The sequence below is a fragment of the Dipteris shenzhenensis genome, chromosome 8 (assembly GCF_047967505.1).
Source record: "Dipteris shenzhenensis isolate YYH24624 ecotype China chromosome 8, Dip_SZ_1.0, whole genome shotgun sequence".
Classification (NCBI taxonomy): domain Eukaryota; kingdom Viridiplantae; phylum Streptophyta; class Polypodiopsida; order Gleicheniales; family Dipteridaceae; genus Dipteris; species Dipteris shenzhenensis.
The window spans coordinates 35,782,019-35,798,921 of record NC_141603.1 but is presented as its reverse complement, the minus strand read 5'-3'; the positions used below and the strand labels follow the sequence as shown (position 1 = coordinate 35,798,921).

Sequence of the window (16,903 nt, the reverse complement as noted above, 5' to 3'; positions counted from 1 at the left end):
TTGGTCGCCATCTGGTAGGATATCATCTACACCCTATGCTCCACCTGGGAGCATGAGACACCAGGCTCTAGGACAATTGTCACAAGGTGCACACATTTCTGCAAGGCTTGGCTTGTAGGAGTTTTCTACATTTTCACTCCATGCGGGATTTGCTGTGGTTGTATAGTCTCTCCATGTGGCTGCTGTTAGCCCCTTTACCAGTGATTCCCTAGGCAATGAGTTGGGTTTCTCTAGAATAGGCTGATTATCAGAATAGGCTGATTTTCAGCCTTATTCAATTTTTTCCATACTCAACACCTATGGGGCTGCTATTTTGTATGAAGTTTTTCAAGCATTAACAAAAGGTTCCTTTATTTGCCCAAAAAAAAAGTGCTAAGTGCTAGGTGATAAGTGGTAGCCTTGCTAAATGCCAGCCTTGCTTGGTGCCAAGTGCTAAGTGCCAAGTGCCAGCCTTGCTCGAAAATCCACCCTCTTTAGATCGATGTATTGCTATTCAGCCAACATACCAAAAGTTTCCAGAGAACTTGCTATCCAGCTAGATAATTGTGGGTCTGAGAACAAAAACACATACTTGTTTGCATACCTTTCTCTTCTTGTAGAGCAAGGGGCATTTTCAAGACAGTTCAATTGGGATTCTTGATGGTAGGGCACACACATGAGGACATTGATGCAATGTTTAGTAGGTTCTCTGAGAGTTTGCGAGTAGGACAAACGTTCACTTTCCCTCATCTGATGGATACATTCAGAAAATGTACATCAGCTTCTCCAGCACTATTTCTTCTTACACGGGTTCCTAACTTTAAGGATTATGTGGATGGCTACCTATGTGATGGGCAAGAAATGTTGGTTGGTCATGCAAAGCCATTACAATTTCAATTTTTCATGCAAGGTGAGAGACCGATGCAGTACAAGGTGCATCCAAAATCACCGAGCTAGATGCCCATTGAAGGGGGAATTGAGATGTGGAAGAAGGATAGTGAGGGTCGACCATTGTTGCCTACAGGTTGCCCGGATATATTGCCAATGGCTGCATTTGTGAGGGATCACTTGCAAGTAATATCACGGATAAAGGATTACATTAAGTTTTGGGAGAGATGTGCAAGTGGAAAGAATGCATCATATGAGTCCTACATTAGGCCAGTGAGATAGACTACTAGAAAACCATGATTGGTGAGCTTGAACAGGAAAACATCTCAGAGATAGGAGTGTACATGGATTTTTGGCCAAGAACACAATCGCCTGATGAGGAAGAGGATATAGATGCTTGCATTAATGAGTTCCAAGGCTACGAGGAATGGAATGATCGCTATTGTGGACCTCTAAAAGGTAAGCCAAGGGAAGAGTTTAGACCAATGGTGGATGTTAAGGAAGGTGACTTCGTCTTGGTGAGGCCATCAAACCCAGTATACCCCATATCGCTTGGGGTTGCCATATCAAGCGTCGAGATGGATGATGCATCTCCTAACTTGAAGAAATTATTAATTCAGTATTGGGCACCATCAGTTAAGAGAAAGGGGCTCAGTGATGCAGATGCCTATGTTGACTGCTGGAACAAGTAGTATTGGGCAGAGAATAAGTTGGATCCACAGGTGTGGGAGTGTATTGATGCGGTGGTCTGGTCGTGGACATCAAAAGCCATAAATAGGCCCAAGAAGATTAAGATTCCACAGAATGTATGTATCAAAGCACAGGAGAGATTGCTTGGTATCAGAGCATAGAAAAATGGTGATCATTTTCTCCTTCTTGATCTCCCAAACTTCCATTTTAATATGTGTTCTCATGTGATATTTCTCAATCGTTGTTATCCTATCGATGCATATTTGCATATTATTAATATGACAATTTTGTGGGGGTTAAAGGCCATTGTACCTTTAACCCCGGTTATGTACAATACTCAAATACATATATATATATATATGGATGAAATAGAAGATTAGGGTGTTCTACACCCACCAAAACTTGTGTCTCTCAAGCTCTCTCTCACCCTCTCAGCTTCCATTGTGTCCTCACAACTGGTATTAGAGCTTGGCAGTAGAGCCTGGCGGTAGCATGAGCAGCCCGGTGTAGCCTCTAGCCCAGAGAGAGAGTGGTGCATCCCAAAGATCCTTGTTCAACAAGAGGAGCTGTAGATTTTGGAGCTGCTATAGCAATTGGAGAGAAAGGGGCAAAATCCTCTAGGGCATTTGTTTTGCTAGGTTGCAAAGTTGAAGGCGCAGGATACAAGCAAATCTTCTCAAACACACATATGTAGTGGCACAAATATCCAGAGTTAGAGATAGAATTTCAACTTGAAATCTTCAAGGAAGTTGTGGATGAAATTGAGAGCTACATTTTCACTTTTAACATCTCTATCATCCGAGTTTTCAGTGAAAAGTTACCCAGTTCCGTGAACTTTTATCAATGAGTCCATTTGAAGCCTCTTGCCAATCTGACTGGTATAGGAAAAGAAGGGCACCTTGTTCACCTGCACGGTGAGGCCGATCTTGGAAGGCCGAAATCACTCCCCAGGATCCCATAGGACCTCCCTCACTTGCACTTAGCAATGGTAGCGCTTACCAGTAGTTAGCAAGAAATGCCAGTAGTAGCAGTACTACCATAGCTAGTAGTATTAGCACATGTATGCTACTACCATACTTGTACCTAGTAATTAGCAGTATCATACTAGTGCTACTACTTAGTAGTTCTATACTTATAGTGTTAGCAATGTAGACTAATGTTCCATACTACTCTGGGCTCATTTTTACCTTAGTTTTACCGTAGAGAGTCCATTGATGGTAGGAGTCCATAGTAGGAGTGATCTGCTTGCCGCCTGAGGTACTGCTAACTCACTTGCATTAGTTGAGACTTTAGCAATGCACTGAGTAATTTGGGGTAGATATCTCCTTCATGCTACAGTGGGCACAAACGGTAGGTATTGAGCCAATTGCAACTCTAGTATGCAAGTGCACAGATACAGATTATTCTCCCTTTAAACCCCCATCAAATTCATAGACATTTGGTTTTCAAGAGGAAGCTCCTACTCATAGCCGAACCTTGTTTCCTACCACCGCCTCCACATGAGCTAGACCATGGTGAGTTGGAAAGTGCATGGGCTCCATGATTATGTAGGTAGTTAGCAATGGTATCAAATACTTTGATAGGAATTGTAGAGAGTAGTGGTAGGACGGGCAATCGACTTTCTCTTGATTCATAAGCACACGGTTTTGGCACAGTATGGCAGACATTGGACATTGCCACCATCTCCTCTTTGGGAGGGGCCCAAAGGTTTAGTCCCCCGGAAGTAGGTTGGAGTGGAGGGGTCTTCATCATTCTTGTTTTGTTGTAACATGGGTAGCAAGTTGGGGTAGGCTTTGATCCGTGCAGTCGCAATATTCTTAAAGATGTTACAATTGCCTAGTCTTGTTTTATTGGATAGATGAAGGATTCTGTTTCCCCCTGTCAACAAGTCTTGAAAGTAGGTTACAAATTGGTGATTATTTGTCATTTCCATGGTAAACAACTATACATGCTTTTTATAAGCTTTTTATAATATAGAGTTTTGCATGTGTTTTGTTGAAATGATTGGGGGTTTTCCTTCTCAATTAGTTTTAAAATTATTAGTTGCAAAATTTCCTGGTGGATGTACAAGGATCACATTATTAGTCATTCATTTAATTTTCAATCTTTTTGGCATATTTTGGAGTATCTATTGTACTTTAATGTATCATCATGACACACGCACACATGCATGCATGTATGCACATAAACACATGCACATATGCATGTGCACACACACACATGCATGTACGCATGCATGCGTACACGCACACACACAGGCATGTGCATGCATGCATGCACCACACACACACACACACACATACATGCACGCACATGCATGCACACACACACACACGCACGCACGCACATTGTGACTTTTATGAGTACTTATTTAAACTTATTTTGAGCATGTTCTACTCTCTTTTAGGTTGGTTTGAATTAAGCATATCAACGGATCTTTCTACAAATAAGGCCTATCAATTATTGCTTCCACGGCCTTGGATTTAGGACCATGGAAATTGATTTTGGCATCTAAATAAGTCTCTTTCTTGGTGGAAGACTCTCTTCGATTCATCTGGAATAGTAAGCTACCTCTCAGCAGTGGGTCTTCCAATGGTGCTATTTGGTTGGGGCTTTACTAGTGGGATCTTTCTTAGCTGCCATGCACATTGCTTCTTCAGCTTGCCCCACTTGTTCTCATCTGCGAGAGATGATCTTGCATCTATTTTGGACCTGTCCTCTAGCTCGTGATTTTCTTTTCAGATTAAAGACAAGACTTCGAGCTCGTTTTCCCAAGATTTTGTTTGGCATGCAGTTTTGGTTGTTTGGCAAACATGTTGCTCTGTCTGACTATGATCACTTCTTCTCTTGGTGTCGCTATTGTGCTCTTTGGTCATTGTATCATGCTTGTACCATTCGACTATATGAGCACTCTCTCCTTATTTTCGATCTTCTTTGTTTTGGTATCTTCACGATGCTCATTCCTTAGGAGACCTTCCTCAGGCCCATTTGGAAGTATTTTATTACTGTTTCTAGTTTTGCGTTGTAGTTGTTCCACTTTCGACAGCTATGAATGTACATTTTCTGAATGAAATATCTCTTTTACAAAAAGGGGAAAAAGTGTGTGTGTGTGAGAGAGAGGGAGAGAGAGGCAAGTTTTCAAAGTTTTATGAATACTAGTGCTTGCGTCTTCTTGTAGGTCAACATGTAGATGGAGAAGAATGCAATGTATCACAAGCATATTGTCAAGCACAATTGCAATACAAATGTTTTGGTGCCATAAATCATCTCCCTTCTAGTGCACTTGTGCCTTTTGTAATTTAAAAAGTTAGTTCTTTCAATTTGTAATTATTGCAGATACATTAATTGGAAATGGAAATAAAGTTTGTGATGCAACTATGAGATGGGCTAGTATTTTGTGATAATCATGAGATGATGACATGTCATGTTTTTGTGATTGAGATGTTTTTCAAATTATGTTTTGCAATGCATTTTTCAGTGCAAAGAGCTTTATAATAGTGATCTACATGCAGCTAAACATTAGAGCATCAAGACATAGGGTATAACCATGGGGTTTGTGATCAATCAAGCCTTTGAAGTCCAAAACATGCATCGACCTTTGCAAAGCTTCACATCACAAGGGGGTTTGGCCAAAATTTATGCTTTTACAAACACAAAGCAAGTAGATTGTCTACAAGAAAGCAACACTCTAGCTATAATGTCTCATTTATGGCTAGATTGAGCACAATTGTTGAGGTGACACCTAATTTCATGGCATCTCTTTTTCTCAAGCATGAATGGAGTTTTAGTATGGTGAGTCAAGGGCCTAAGGTCTTGAGGCAATTCTGGCATGATTAGGTCTGACAGGGCCCTAATGTCTTAAGTAAAGGATATTTCAATAACTTAAGAGCAGACTAATAGATACACCATAATGATGCAGGTCCACCCATGGCTAACGAGAGGTGGCACTAAATAAGGGGGGGATAGAGTCCTCCTTGAGATGTCTAATGGTCATGTACTCTAGGATCAATTTCTTTTCCTCACTCATACATAGTAACTTATTTCTTATTTGTAGCTAGATTGTTACGTTCTTATAGGTAGCTTGCTTGCTCTCTCGCTTTCTTCCTTACTTGGCATTGGTAGATGGTGTGGTTGCTCTCCTTGCTTGCTTGCTCACTCCCTGGGTTTATGCTTATGGACTATATGCTTGCTTTCTTGTTTGTGTGCCAATATTGGTGTCACATATCGACTTACTTTAATATGGATCCATCTTATTTTTCATCATGTACTCATAGTGACTACAAAGTGTATTTGATCAGATATAATGAAATCGAATTGATTACACAAGTCACCATCGTATTGGTTACCCAAATGATTTTTATTGTAGTCCTATACACATATTTACAATTTCATATGTTTACGTACACTAGTATGCATTTCGGCATGTTGACTCATAAGAATTACTAGTTTTCTCAAAAAAAATTCTTGATGCATTTCCATATCCAAACGTGTGCATGAATGCATACATGCATGGTGTGGTGACACATATGTCATTACAAATAACATATATCTATATAGCATACATCTATCTACATCCATATTAATGATAATTTACATGTGTACTTGTGCTCCTAGATCTTTATACATATACACTTTTGTTATCTATCAAGTACACAATGGTTCTATTTAGCTCTAAATACATAAACATATGTAAATAATATTAACATTCAATTCTTTCAAAGATAGTGCTTTGTGTCTAAAAAGCACCCCCAAAATCTAGCTAAAGGTTGTAAGGCAATTTTAGTCTCTCACTAGGGAATGCTTTTTAGATTTGAGAAAGCCTTGGCTCCTAAAGGGGCCTTCTCCCCCCCCCCCCTTCTTGTTGTTGCAGGGCATTATCTTGACCCTTAGTGGTAAAACCAAAAGGAGGAGGGAATCTCACCATGTCCCTTGCTCACAAAATAGCATATATAGAGTCACCTCTAGATGGTTTGACTTTGACATCGACATTGGGTTATGCTATAGTTTTGTACCTTTAAAAAAAAGGTATCTTGTTAGGATATTTCTAAGATCGAATTAGGGTCCCCTAGGAGCTGGCATGACCCTCGTGGCAGTTGAGCAAGAGAGAAGGGAAGGAGGGGCTTGCTTTGCTTGTGATGTTGTGCACAAAGAGGTGAAAAATCACCACCAAGTACGAGGCTTTGCTTGGAGTCATGTGCAAGTTTTTTGGGGGTCTCGCTAATCTGAGGATTTTGTGAGCAAGGAAAGAAAGTAAAATAAAATAAATCAAAAGGAGTGAAGAAAACAATCTAAGGAAACTAATAAATAAATCAAAGGGAATAAAAAAGGAGGCGAGTTAGGAGGGAGATTAAGGGTAATGGGAAGGATCAAGAGGATGATTAAGGGTGTGATTAAGGAATAAAAGATAAATGGGAGGAATAAAAGGAGACGTGGCAGGCGGACATGAAAGCGGAATCAAATCCAGCTAAATTAGAAGGCATCGTCTTCTTCATTAAAGGTAAAAGCTCTGTTTCATCTTATACAGCGAAGCTTTTCGAGCTCTGGCTATGGCGATATAGCTCTGTGTCCCTGGCTATGGCGTTCTAGATCTCCTCCCCTCCCCCCTTCTCTTCCCTTCTCCTCCCCTTTTCCCTTCCCCTTTCCTTCCCTCCTACCCTCTCCATCCATCCCCTCCTTCCTCCCATCATGGCCCGTCTCCTCCTCCTCCTCCTCCTCGCCTCCTCCCTCGTCTTCTCCCTCGCTTCGTCCTCCCCCCTCCGCCGTATCTCCCTCAAGAAAAAACCCATCGACGATGACACCCTCAAAGCCGCCAAATTGCGCCTCAAGGACCGTATCCGCCTCCTTGGCCCCTCCTCCGGCTCCGGTTCCCTCCGGGAGAGCTCTGGCGTCGAGCTGAAGAATTATCTCGATGCCCAGTACTATGGCGAGATCGGGGTCGGAACTCCTCCCCAGAAATTCACCGTCGTTTTCGACACCGGGAGCTCCAACCTTTGGGTGCCTTCATCCAAGTGTCGGCTTTCGGTACGATGTTACGTGAGAAATGAATCGCCACGCTTCCGCGTTTTCGTCTGTTATCCACAGGGGCTAAAGAGGCCTTTTGAATGAATGCTTTCCTCCTGTCGAAGGATCTTTTCAATATGTGTTCTTGTAGGTTCTATAGGGGCTTTCAAATTGAACGCTTCTCTTGGCTTCAAATTTTGCAGATATCGTGCTATATGCATCCTAAGTTTAAGGGAAGCAAGTCCTCTACGTATAAAGCTGATGGTATCCCTTAGTCTTGTGGTCTTTCTGTCTATTCGAGTATGAAATTCTTTCCTAGTTTTTGCACGAGCTTATATTGTGGACGTGACTCTGTCAGGTAAGGAATGCAATATTCAATACGGTAGTGGAGCGGTCTATGGTGTTCTCTCTCAGGATACGGTGACCGTTGGCGATTTTGAAGTGACCGATCAGGTAAGGGTTTTCTTCAGCATTCGAGAATCATCTTACTTAGTTTGAGAATTTGAGGGTCAAAATTGCAATAGCAGTTGACAGGCTTTGAGTTTTGCTGAAGCCCAATCAAGAATATGTACCCTGAAGCTAATTCCGGAAAGATCTTTACTTTGTATTGTAATCATATCGAACAGGGCTTCATGGAGGCTACGAAAGAGCCAGGATTGACCTTTCTCCTTGCAAAGTTCGATGGCATCTTTGGGCTTGGATTCAAGGAAATCGCTGTGGATGACGTAACACCCGTTTGGTAAGCTGTTCTCGCTTTGATTGAATGTGTGATTCTTCCTCTTAAGAATCGAGTACGTTGTGTTCCTTTCTATGGTTCCCACTTTTTACTTCGCCAGCTATCAATTGATTTTCGCTGATCAACTTGATTGCTGAGCTACTTTAGGCTTGCTCGCTTTCGCCCTGCCCCTTTTCTTTATGGGGACTTTTAAGATTCTTTGCTGATGTTTTAGTAGGTTCTGTGCTTGTCTTGTCTTCGGCTGTTCATCATAGGCGCCTGCTTTATTTTTTCTTGCAACGATATTAGCAAGCCTCTTTCTGAGAGATTGTGTCCGACATGTGGCCATTGGTTTGGAATTCCTAGCCCAGCTGTGTCGGTGCTTATCTTTGCAAACGAGAACATGATGTTGAGTTTCTTGAGAATGTCTCATTGAAGTTAAAAAATTGTAATGCTCAGAGCCTGAGGAAAAATGACATGCAATTAAGGTTATGGGGAAAAATGACATGCAATTAAGGTTAAGAAGCAAAGTATTGCTCAGTGAATGTAAATCCGAGGAGGAAGTGTATCAAACATGCAAGCACTAGTTGAGAGAAGTCACGTGGTTCTTATACGACTGCTACTGTAGTCCAGTTGGATCACAAGTGTTGTTGACCCTTTTCTCCCCCCCCCCCCCCCCCGGTTCTCTCTCTCTCTCTCTCTCTCTCTCTCTCTCTCTCTCTCTCTCTCTCTAGTACATGGTCTGTAATAGCAGAGGGTGATGCAAGATATTCATTAGTGAAGCCAAGTTAAAATGCTAACACTCACATGTTTCCAAGGATCGGGGTTGAATGAGATAGCGGGGAGAGTTTGGGTATGCATATTGGAAAAAGTCATAAACCCGAAGCTTCCAAATGTGTGTTTGTTCTTTATCCCTGTAACTTGCAGCAACCAGTGACAATATTATGTAGTTAAATGTTTCATTCTGAGAATGATGATGTCATTGAAGCTCTGTGAGTAATCTCTCAAGTCCTATGCATGTATGTTAACAGGTTTGGAATATACCTTGGCTTTTCATCTATCATGTGGATCTCTCTTTGAGATCTCACATGGTTTATTTTCCTGTATGATGCCTTTGCTAAGGAAGGCTCTTTTTAGCTATTGTCCTGTTTGCGTCGCCGTGTATTCCGACAGCAAAGCCTTGCTCTGTGGCATGGGGGGTGTTCCCTCCTGCCTCCAGTACTTGCCTTCATATTTATGAAGCACAAAACCTTCTGTTTGCTATGAATTTTTGTTGCAAATGTTGAATTTATGATTTTTTTTCTTTCATGTAGGTATAACATGCTGGACCAAGGGCTTATCTCCGAGCCTGTTTTCTCATTCTGGCTGAATAGAAATGCTGATGATGACAATGGAGGGGAGTTAGTATTCGGGGGAATGGATCCCGATCATTACATTGGCAAGCATACCTATGTGCCAGTTACTCGCCAGGGTTATTGGCAGGTCTGCATTTTCTTAATATAGTCCTTCTCATAACGTGAGTCTCTTTCGTTTAATTTTCCTTCTGACAAATGACTGATGTGTGCATGCTTTTTTACTTTGCAGTTCGAAATGGGGGATTTTCTTATTGATGGAATGACAACAGGTAAGATATATTGCATAGTATGTCCGTGCATAGTTCTTTCAGAATCTTCGAAACCCAAGATTCTGGAATCTTTAGAAACCCAATGGCAGGCTTTATATTTTACTCATAATCGTGCTTAAAGTCACTTACAAACTCCCTTCTGGCCTTTGTGCTTTCGCTTGTTTTATTACAATTTTAAATTTTGTAAGAGTATATTCTAGTCTTATGAAGGTATATGTACTGCACACCATATAGGTCTGGAATTTGCGTGCTTGTAGCACCGAACCAATTTAGTTGAGTGCTAGCCTTCGTCATGGCTGAGTTTGCCCTTCACCTCCGGAGTGCCGACAGAAACTCAATACGAAGACTTTGTATAAATGGATGCTCAAGTATGCGTGGGTGTGTGGATTTGTATGTGTGAGAGCATACTTTTATACTATGGTCTACACCCACTGTTGGGCGCTGATGACGTCAGTGGGGATGTCATAGTAGCTAGTCCCTGCTATGCGTGATGGAGTTTATGGTTTTCAATCTTATGAGTGACTATCGTGAGATTGAAACTGCACTATGTTGTGTTTTTAGAGGATGAGTTTGGGAGTGTTCCTGGATTCATCTAGGTATATAACCAATTTAGTTGACCTTATTTTGGTGCAGGTTTCTGTGCCAGTGGCTGTGCTGCTATAGCAGATTCAGGAACTTCTTTGATGGCTGGTCCCACGGTACTGTCCTGTTCTTTGAAGGAAACAATGGTTTTCTTATTTCCTATGCCTAAATACTGTGAATACGGATGTATTTGCTTGAGTATGTTTTACTATGTAATCCATGATACATGTGCTCACAAATTTTTGAAACCCTACGCTCTGACAAGGCATAGGATTGGAAAAAAGCTGAGCCTTTGTTGGTTATGGAATACATGTATAAGTGTCACATAGCTTCCTCACAGCTTGGGCATGCGTCTTTCATTCTTCTTTGGGGTGGTCTGAAATCTGTATTTGCAATGTATGAAAAAATTGCTGGGTGTCCCACTAGTTAACAAAAAATCAGTAGTTGGCGGGATATTAGTTGTGCAGAAGAGAAGAGGTGTGAAAAGGAAGAAGGTAAGTAGATGATTAAACTAAGGGGGAGATGGAAAGAGTGCAGGATGGAAGGGGGAGTGGGACAAAGGGGAAGGGTGGAGGTGGACGAATGGAATTGATATTAACAAAAGAAAAGAAGAAAGGGGGGGGCCTTTGTAAATTGTATAGTCCCTTTGGCCACATTATAGTGCTCTATATCTTAGTGACAGGGCTCGTGTGTTATAGAAGATCAATACTCTTTCTACGGGAAGGATTAGTGTGTACCATTCTCCCCTCCCCCCCCCATGTAGTGTTTAAACAATGCCTCTTATGATAGGTGTATAAGATTAACCGATGCTTAGAATAGGTCAACCTATGCACAAACATAGGTTAATTAGTTTCTGGGCCTAAGAAAATATGTGGAATAAAAGTGAGCCAATGGGAAAGTAGTCTTTTTCCCCTTTTTTTGGGGGGGTTAAATGTACTTGTGAGAAGGTTCAACCATTAGAGTGCTATCTTGTTTTTGATAGTCTTGGTATTTATAACTTTTATGATGAAACGTAATCATTAATCTGTTTGACCTTTTTTTTTTCTTTAATTTTATTCCTCTTTCTCATACTTCTGTATTTCTGTGTGTGTACAATAGAGGTTTTATATGACCTCATCAATGTTTTTTGCAACTGTAGTGATTAAAATCTCTGATGTGCCAGTGGAATAATTTTGCTATACGGCTCTTATGTTGCAAACACACTGATTGCAATAAGTTTTGTGGCAGGGAATAATTACTGCTATCAATGAGGCAATAGGTGCATCAGGCGTTCTGAATCAGCAATGCAAGAGCATCGTGACTGAGTATGGAGATATGATTGTCGACATGCTTATGCAGCAGGTTTGTTGATGCCCCTCGCGCAGATACTCGGAGCCTTTAATTTGTTTGTTTGGGTAGAGTTGTCTCGTGACAACATGTCGTTGGTTATCCTGTGGGTGGGGTTACAGATCAGCCCACAGAAGATTTGTGCTCAAATTGGCATGTGCTCTCAGAGGGCAAAAAGTCAGGAGTTCAGGTATGTTCTATGTAAAGCATGCAGCTTAGTGATTTAATTGATGTACTTAAATTGATAAATGTAGGTCCTGAATGCCCGTATGGAAACAGAAAAATGAAACTGTTAACTGGGAATCCCGTAAGAGAAGGCTTGTTTGTATCACTAACAAGTTAGTCACAAGTTCTTTAAATCTAATATGTGCCTTTTTGGAAGGAACAGTCCAAATATTGCAAGCGTACTTGATAGGGGCCATCATCGCGTCAGCGACACTGGATGCTCGATATGCCAAATGGCAGTGATTTGGGCACAGAACCAACTTATCAACAACCAGTCTGAAGCGCTCATCAAGGCTTATCTTAATAATGTAAGTTTACAGTTTCTGGCTAGTTACATTAATGGTGCTCATGGTTTTGTGTCCTTAGAATGCTTCTCAGACAATTGCTAACATCGGTGGGAAGGATGGCTATAAATATTTTCGAAAGTCTGATGATTTTGTGCTTCTTTTATAAAGATGTGTGAGCACTTACCAAATCCAAATGGAGAATCTGTTGTGGATTGCGACCAAGTTTCTTCAATGCCCACTGTTACTTTCACCATTGGAGGAACAAAATTCGATCTCAAACCTGAACAGGTTATTTTACTCTGTTTAGTCTGGCTTTTGTGATATATGAGCATAATTGTGGTCTTTGTGATATTTGAGCTTATTTCTGATACAATTTTTTGTTGCAGTATATTTTGAAAGTGGGAGAGGGAAAAGAAATGCAGTGCATTAGTGGGTTTATGGGACTGGACATACCTGCAGGACCTTTATGGTATGGCTACAATCAGGAGCTTTGACTTTTGATCTGTGTTTGTCAATGTTTGGACTGAAAATGATATTTTAAATTTGTGTCAGGATTCTGGGAGATGTCTTCATGGGAGTCTACCATACGGTCTTTGATTATGGAAAGACCCGTGTAGGGTTTGCCAAGGCTGCATAGGGTAGGTACTCGAACTCTTCTCATTTGTGGACCTTATGGAAAGACCTGTGTAGGGTTTGCGAAGGCCACATAGGGTACTGCCATTCCGTGGACCTTTTTAACAGTCTTTAGATTCTGTACATAACTGGTTGTGTATCTGCTGACTACGACATAAACCTGTCATATATGCTCCAAAGTGTTATTCAAAGCTTCCCTATTAAAACAGCATGGAAACTGGCATTTTTCCAATTTCAGTTTACATAGTGATAGCTTTTATCGAAAAGCGTCGCTGGATGAAATTATGAAACCTAGTTCTTTAATTCACAAAGACCAAGGTTATCTGATTTATTTTGCTGGGACTCCACCTTTTTCAATGTGTATAATGGTGTTTTGCCTTTGGTTTGGGTAATTTGTTTTAGTACCGTGGGGCAGGCACAATCCTATGCAATTTATGACGTGATATGCATGTTTCATTATGTTCTTTTTTTTTTTGGCCTCAGTGGGTTTTCATTGGAGTCTTGTGTAGGGAAGCCATGCAATGGGTGTTAAAGAAAATTGGATTGCCAAGCCTACTAAGGTGGGACGTTTATTATACTACCAATTTTGGTGTACTAGAATGACCTTCAGATAGAGTATCAGGTAAAAAGGTGAGTTAGGCCTATCCAAAAGGTGGATAGGGGGGTTGGGTTTGCCTTGCGTCTGGATTGAATCAATAATTTTAGGGGAGTATGAGGGTGAGGGGACAAGGGGACAATCCTTTTGTTGAAGCCACACAATAAGTAACTTGTCAATGGCAAAAGTAGTCCATAGCTATCAAGGGTTTGCCCCAAGGAGCACGAGACCTTGAGCTATTTAGTATATATTTACTTCCAGCTGCTGTGATAAATAGAAAGATGGGAAGGTACTTTTTGTGAAATGTCAAATATATCTTTAACCTATTAACCACGGACACCCAAAAAAAGAAGAGAGGACACGTGGCAGCTTGGAGAAGAGCTTGCCACGTGTCACAAAGGAGCTTTTGGATGGAGGAGGAAGGCTTTGGGGAGGAGGTGGAAATACAAGAGGCAACTTAAGGGGCAAGAAGATGAAGGTCATGATCGGGAGGAAGGAGGACATGGAAGGTCCCAGAGCCATGGGTTAAGACTTAGCCAAAATTTCAAACTCCAATCCAAGCATGCGAGGTGAATTGATTCACCTTCAGATGGGGAGTGGTTGGGGATGGTCATGCATCTTTGCTCATGCAAAGCTCGGGTTAAATACTCGTTGATATTGTCAAAAATCGATTGGTCGCTACTCTACATTTGACTTTTTAATTTGAAGGTGAGGCATGCGTGGAAATTAAAAACCAACTCTAAGGTTACTCACTAGAAATAGATAAGATCACATTTGTTTACATATATGATGCTTGAGTTTGTGGTGTGTGCAAGCTTGCGTTCGACTCGCTCTTGCCTACATCCAGAATCTCTCGCTTGGATTTGGCATATTCCATCACTTGCCTCTTTGTCATCTCATATGGGGGCTCACATGGTTGTAGTAGGTGATTCCATATTTGATGGAACACTTCAATATAGGAGAACATGCCGTCCAAGTTTTCTAGTGTCTTCCCCTTGGTGTAGATGCAAATTGACAAGCAATCTAATAGAGACAGTTGCCTTGCAACCATCCATTCGGAATTGCTTTTGTATTTCCATGTAGTCTCTCTTGTGAGATAAACACGTTGGCCAGATTTTGATGCTGAGTGAAGACCAAGGTCGGTCATATCAAGACTTTGTCTCGACAGAGTCTTCACCTCTGTCTTAATTTTGTCATCAATTCTATCCATGTTTGTAATAGGCAAAGGGTATGGAGTACTCACTAATTAGGACTTCAATTACTGATTGTGGAAGCGTAGAATGTTTGTAAAGAGAGAGAAAGAGAGATGATATTGGACATCATGATGATTATCCTCACTCTTTGCTCGAATGGCAACTAGTGATCCATTACTAGATCTGCCAGAAACATGATTTTAATTTTGAGTGAAGGCAATGGCCTAGAAATTGAAAATGTGTTCCTACCGTATTGAAATGAAAAGTTTGAAAAAATCTACAATTATGACTTTTAAGAAATAGGTTTTTATGTATATGATGCGCATCTAGTGATGCTTAGAATAGTACGCGACAATTGCAAAGGAAAAATTTCCAAAGAAAATATTTAAAATCTTTGATTTAAAGTTCCAATGATTTGTTTTATATAATGTTTTGTTTTCTCATAGGGTGAATGCCCTTCGAGGAGATGCTATCGCTTTTTGCGTACTATCTTAAATCCCTTATGTATTTGGACTATATGGCCATGTTCATGATATGTTGGGTCCACTCTTTTACTAGAAACTATCATACATCTCCAGGCCTCATCCTCTGTCTTCCTCAACCCCTAGTTGTAGCATTTGTTGCAATAAGACTGTCCTCTGTTCTCCTTCGACATGAGAGACACCTCGGTCTTCGAGGGTATGTGATAGGGCAATATGTTGAAGAAGCCACCCTCCGCCTATGTCTTGGTAGTATTTTATGAGTAAAGAGGACGACATTAGTGGATTGGTAAATAAAATTGTAGTGTGTTTGTGCCTACATGCTCATCAGGCTTCTTTGTCATGTAATTTGTATGGTAGGCATAGAAAGTTATGGCTTCAACTCCGACAGGCCTTATGTCGTACAGGTTGATCGAATGCATGACAAGTGGTGTCACAATCTTTTGTCGGAGTGTTGGTGGTGACGAGGCACCGCTCGCTCCACTCGATGGCTAAGATTTGTAGGCAGTTCAGGGCGGCCTTGGTTGTGATATTGGCTTGGGAGATGATCTTTAGCTAGATAGGGTCCAAGTGATTTAGGCCAACTCCTATTGTGTCGTTGATGCTTAGGTTTTAATTTCCTGTTAACCGAGGCTATTAACCCTCGGTTAACAGGCGACTTAGGTTAAGTGAACCACAACTCAAAACTCAGAATGTGGATGCTGAAATGGCAAGTGATGAAGAAGTGGCAAAGACCCATGCGGTGTTGGCAAGGAAGAGCTCAAAGATTCAAGATGAAGGCAAGAAGGCTAGCCAATCGCGAAACGTGGTCCATCGATTTAATTAGGCTAGTTTAGAAGGGTGAACTCGCCTAATGAAGTTTTTCTTTAGATAAAGGATTCAGTTGTAACAGAGAGTACTAAGTGAGGCTAGAAAGAGATAGACTATTGTGTAAGAGCTCATAGAGGTTCTCAGCTAGTCGAGGCGTGGAGAGGGTGAGTTCGAGTGTGGAACATGGTAAATGAGTAGCTACAAGATGTTGTAAATAGAAGGCTCTTTTATAATACAATTGATATTGGATTTCCATATCCTTCTATTTCTTTCTACTTGAGCGATCTTGGCTTGTCTTCATACAGCTTGCCTGCTCAGTGTGTCACTCTTTTGTTAGCTTCTGGCGTTTAGTTCACTAGTTTTTGTAACGACTGCCAGCCCTGCACAACCTGTAGATTGGAAGAGTGAGCATCTTCGTTGTGAGCATGTGCGCCAAGATTTGGTAGAAAGTTCAACCAGTCAACTAAGAATAGGAAAAAATACCGTTAACATTTGGCGATCCTGCTAGGGAGGACTGACATGCTGAAAGGGTTGAGTGGGGAATTGATTGGATCGAGTGTAGAAGTTTGTAGACTTGAGTGCACAAGTTCCAATGACAACAATCTATGCTAACCCAAGCTGATTTTCTACTACAAACAATTTCTCTCAGGATAGTTTGAGGCTATCAACATTTTATGAGCTTATCTGAAAACGGGGAACTGGATTGAGGAGTGTTCTCAGGAAGCCCTATATGTTCAATTGTTGCAAGGATGTCTGACATGTGCTCCGTGAGGAGAGAAAGATACACAATACGATGGGAAGAATACTGTGAAGAGGCCGTAGAGGTTGGTAGAATATGGAAGACCAAGAAGTTGCCATGAATTTCAAGCCGTTACAT

At 41.2% G+C, this 16,903-nt stretch overlaps 1 protein-coding gene across 2 annotated transcripts; it reads left to right on the top strand.

Annotated features, from left to right (window-relative positions):
- Nucleotides 1-7,055: 7,055 nt before the first annotated feature.
- Nucleotides 7,056-13,301, top strand: LOC147899435 (aspartic proteinase oryzasin-1-like). Of its 2 annotated transcripts, XM_087378041.1 has the most exons (14): nt 7,056-7,578; nt 7,761-7,821; nt 7,916-8,010; nt 8,184-8,296; nt 9,586-9,754; nt 9,857-9,896; nt 10,530-10,594; nt 11,706-11,819; nt 11,927-11,994; nt 12,193-12,337; nt 12,485-12,604; nt 12,703-12,785; nt 12,869-12,944; nt 13,018-13,301. In XM_087378041.1, the coding sequence occupies exons 1-14, from the start codon at nt 7,243-7,245 to the stop codon at nt 13,024-13,026; spliced, it is 1,494 nt and encodes a 497-aa protein (XP_087234167.1). In that variant the 5' UTR covers nt 7,056-7,242; the 3' UTR covers nt 13,027-13,301. The 2 variants fall into 2 exon arrangements, with proteins under 2 accessions (XP_087234167.1, XP_087234166.1); XM_087378040.1 differs by having other exon boundaries at nt 7,057-7,578; nt 12,869-13,301.
- Nucleotides 13,302-16,903: the final 3,602 nt, after the last annotated feature.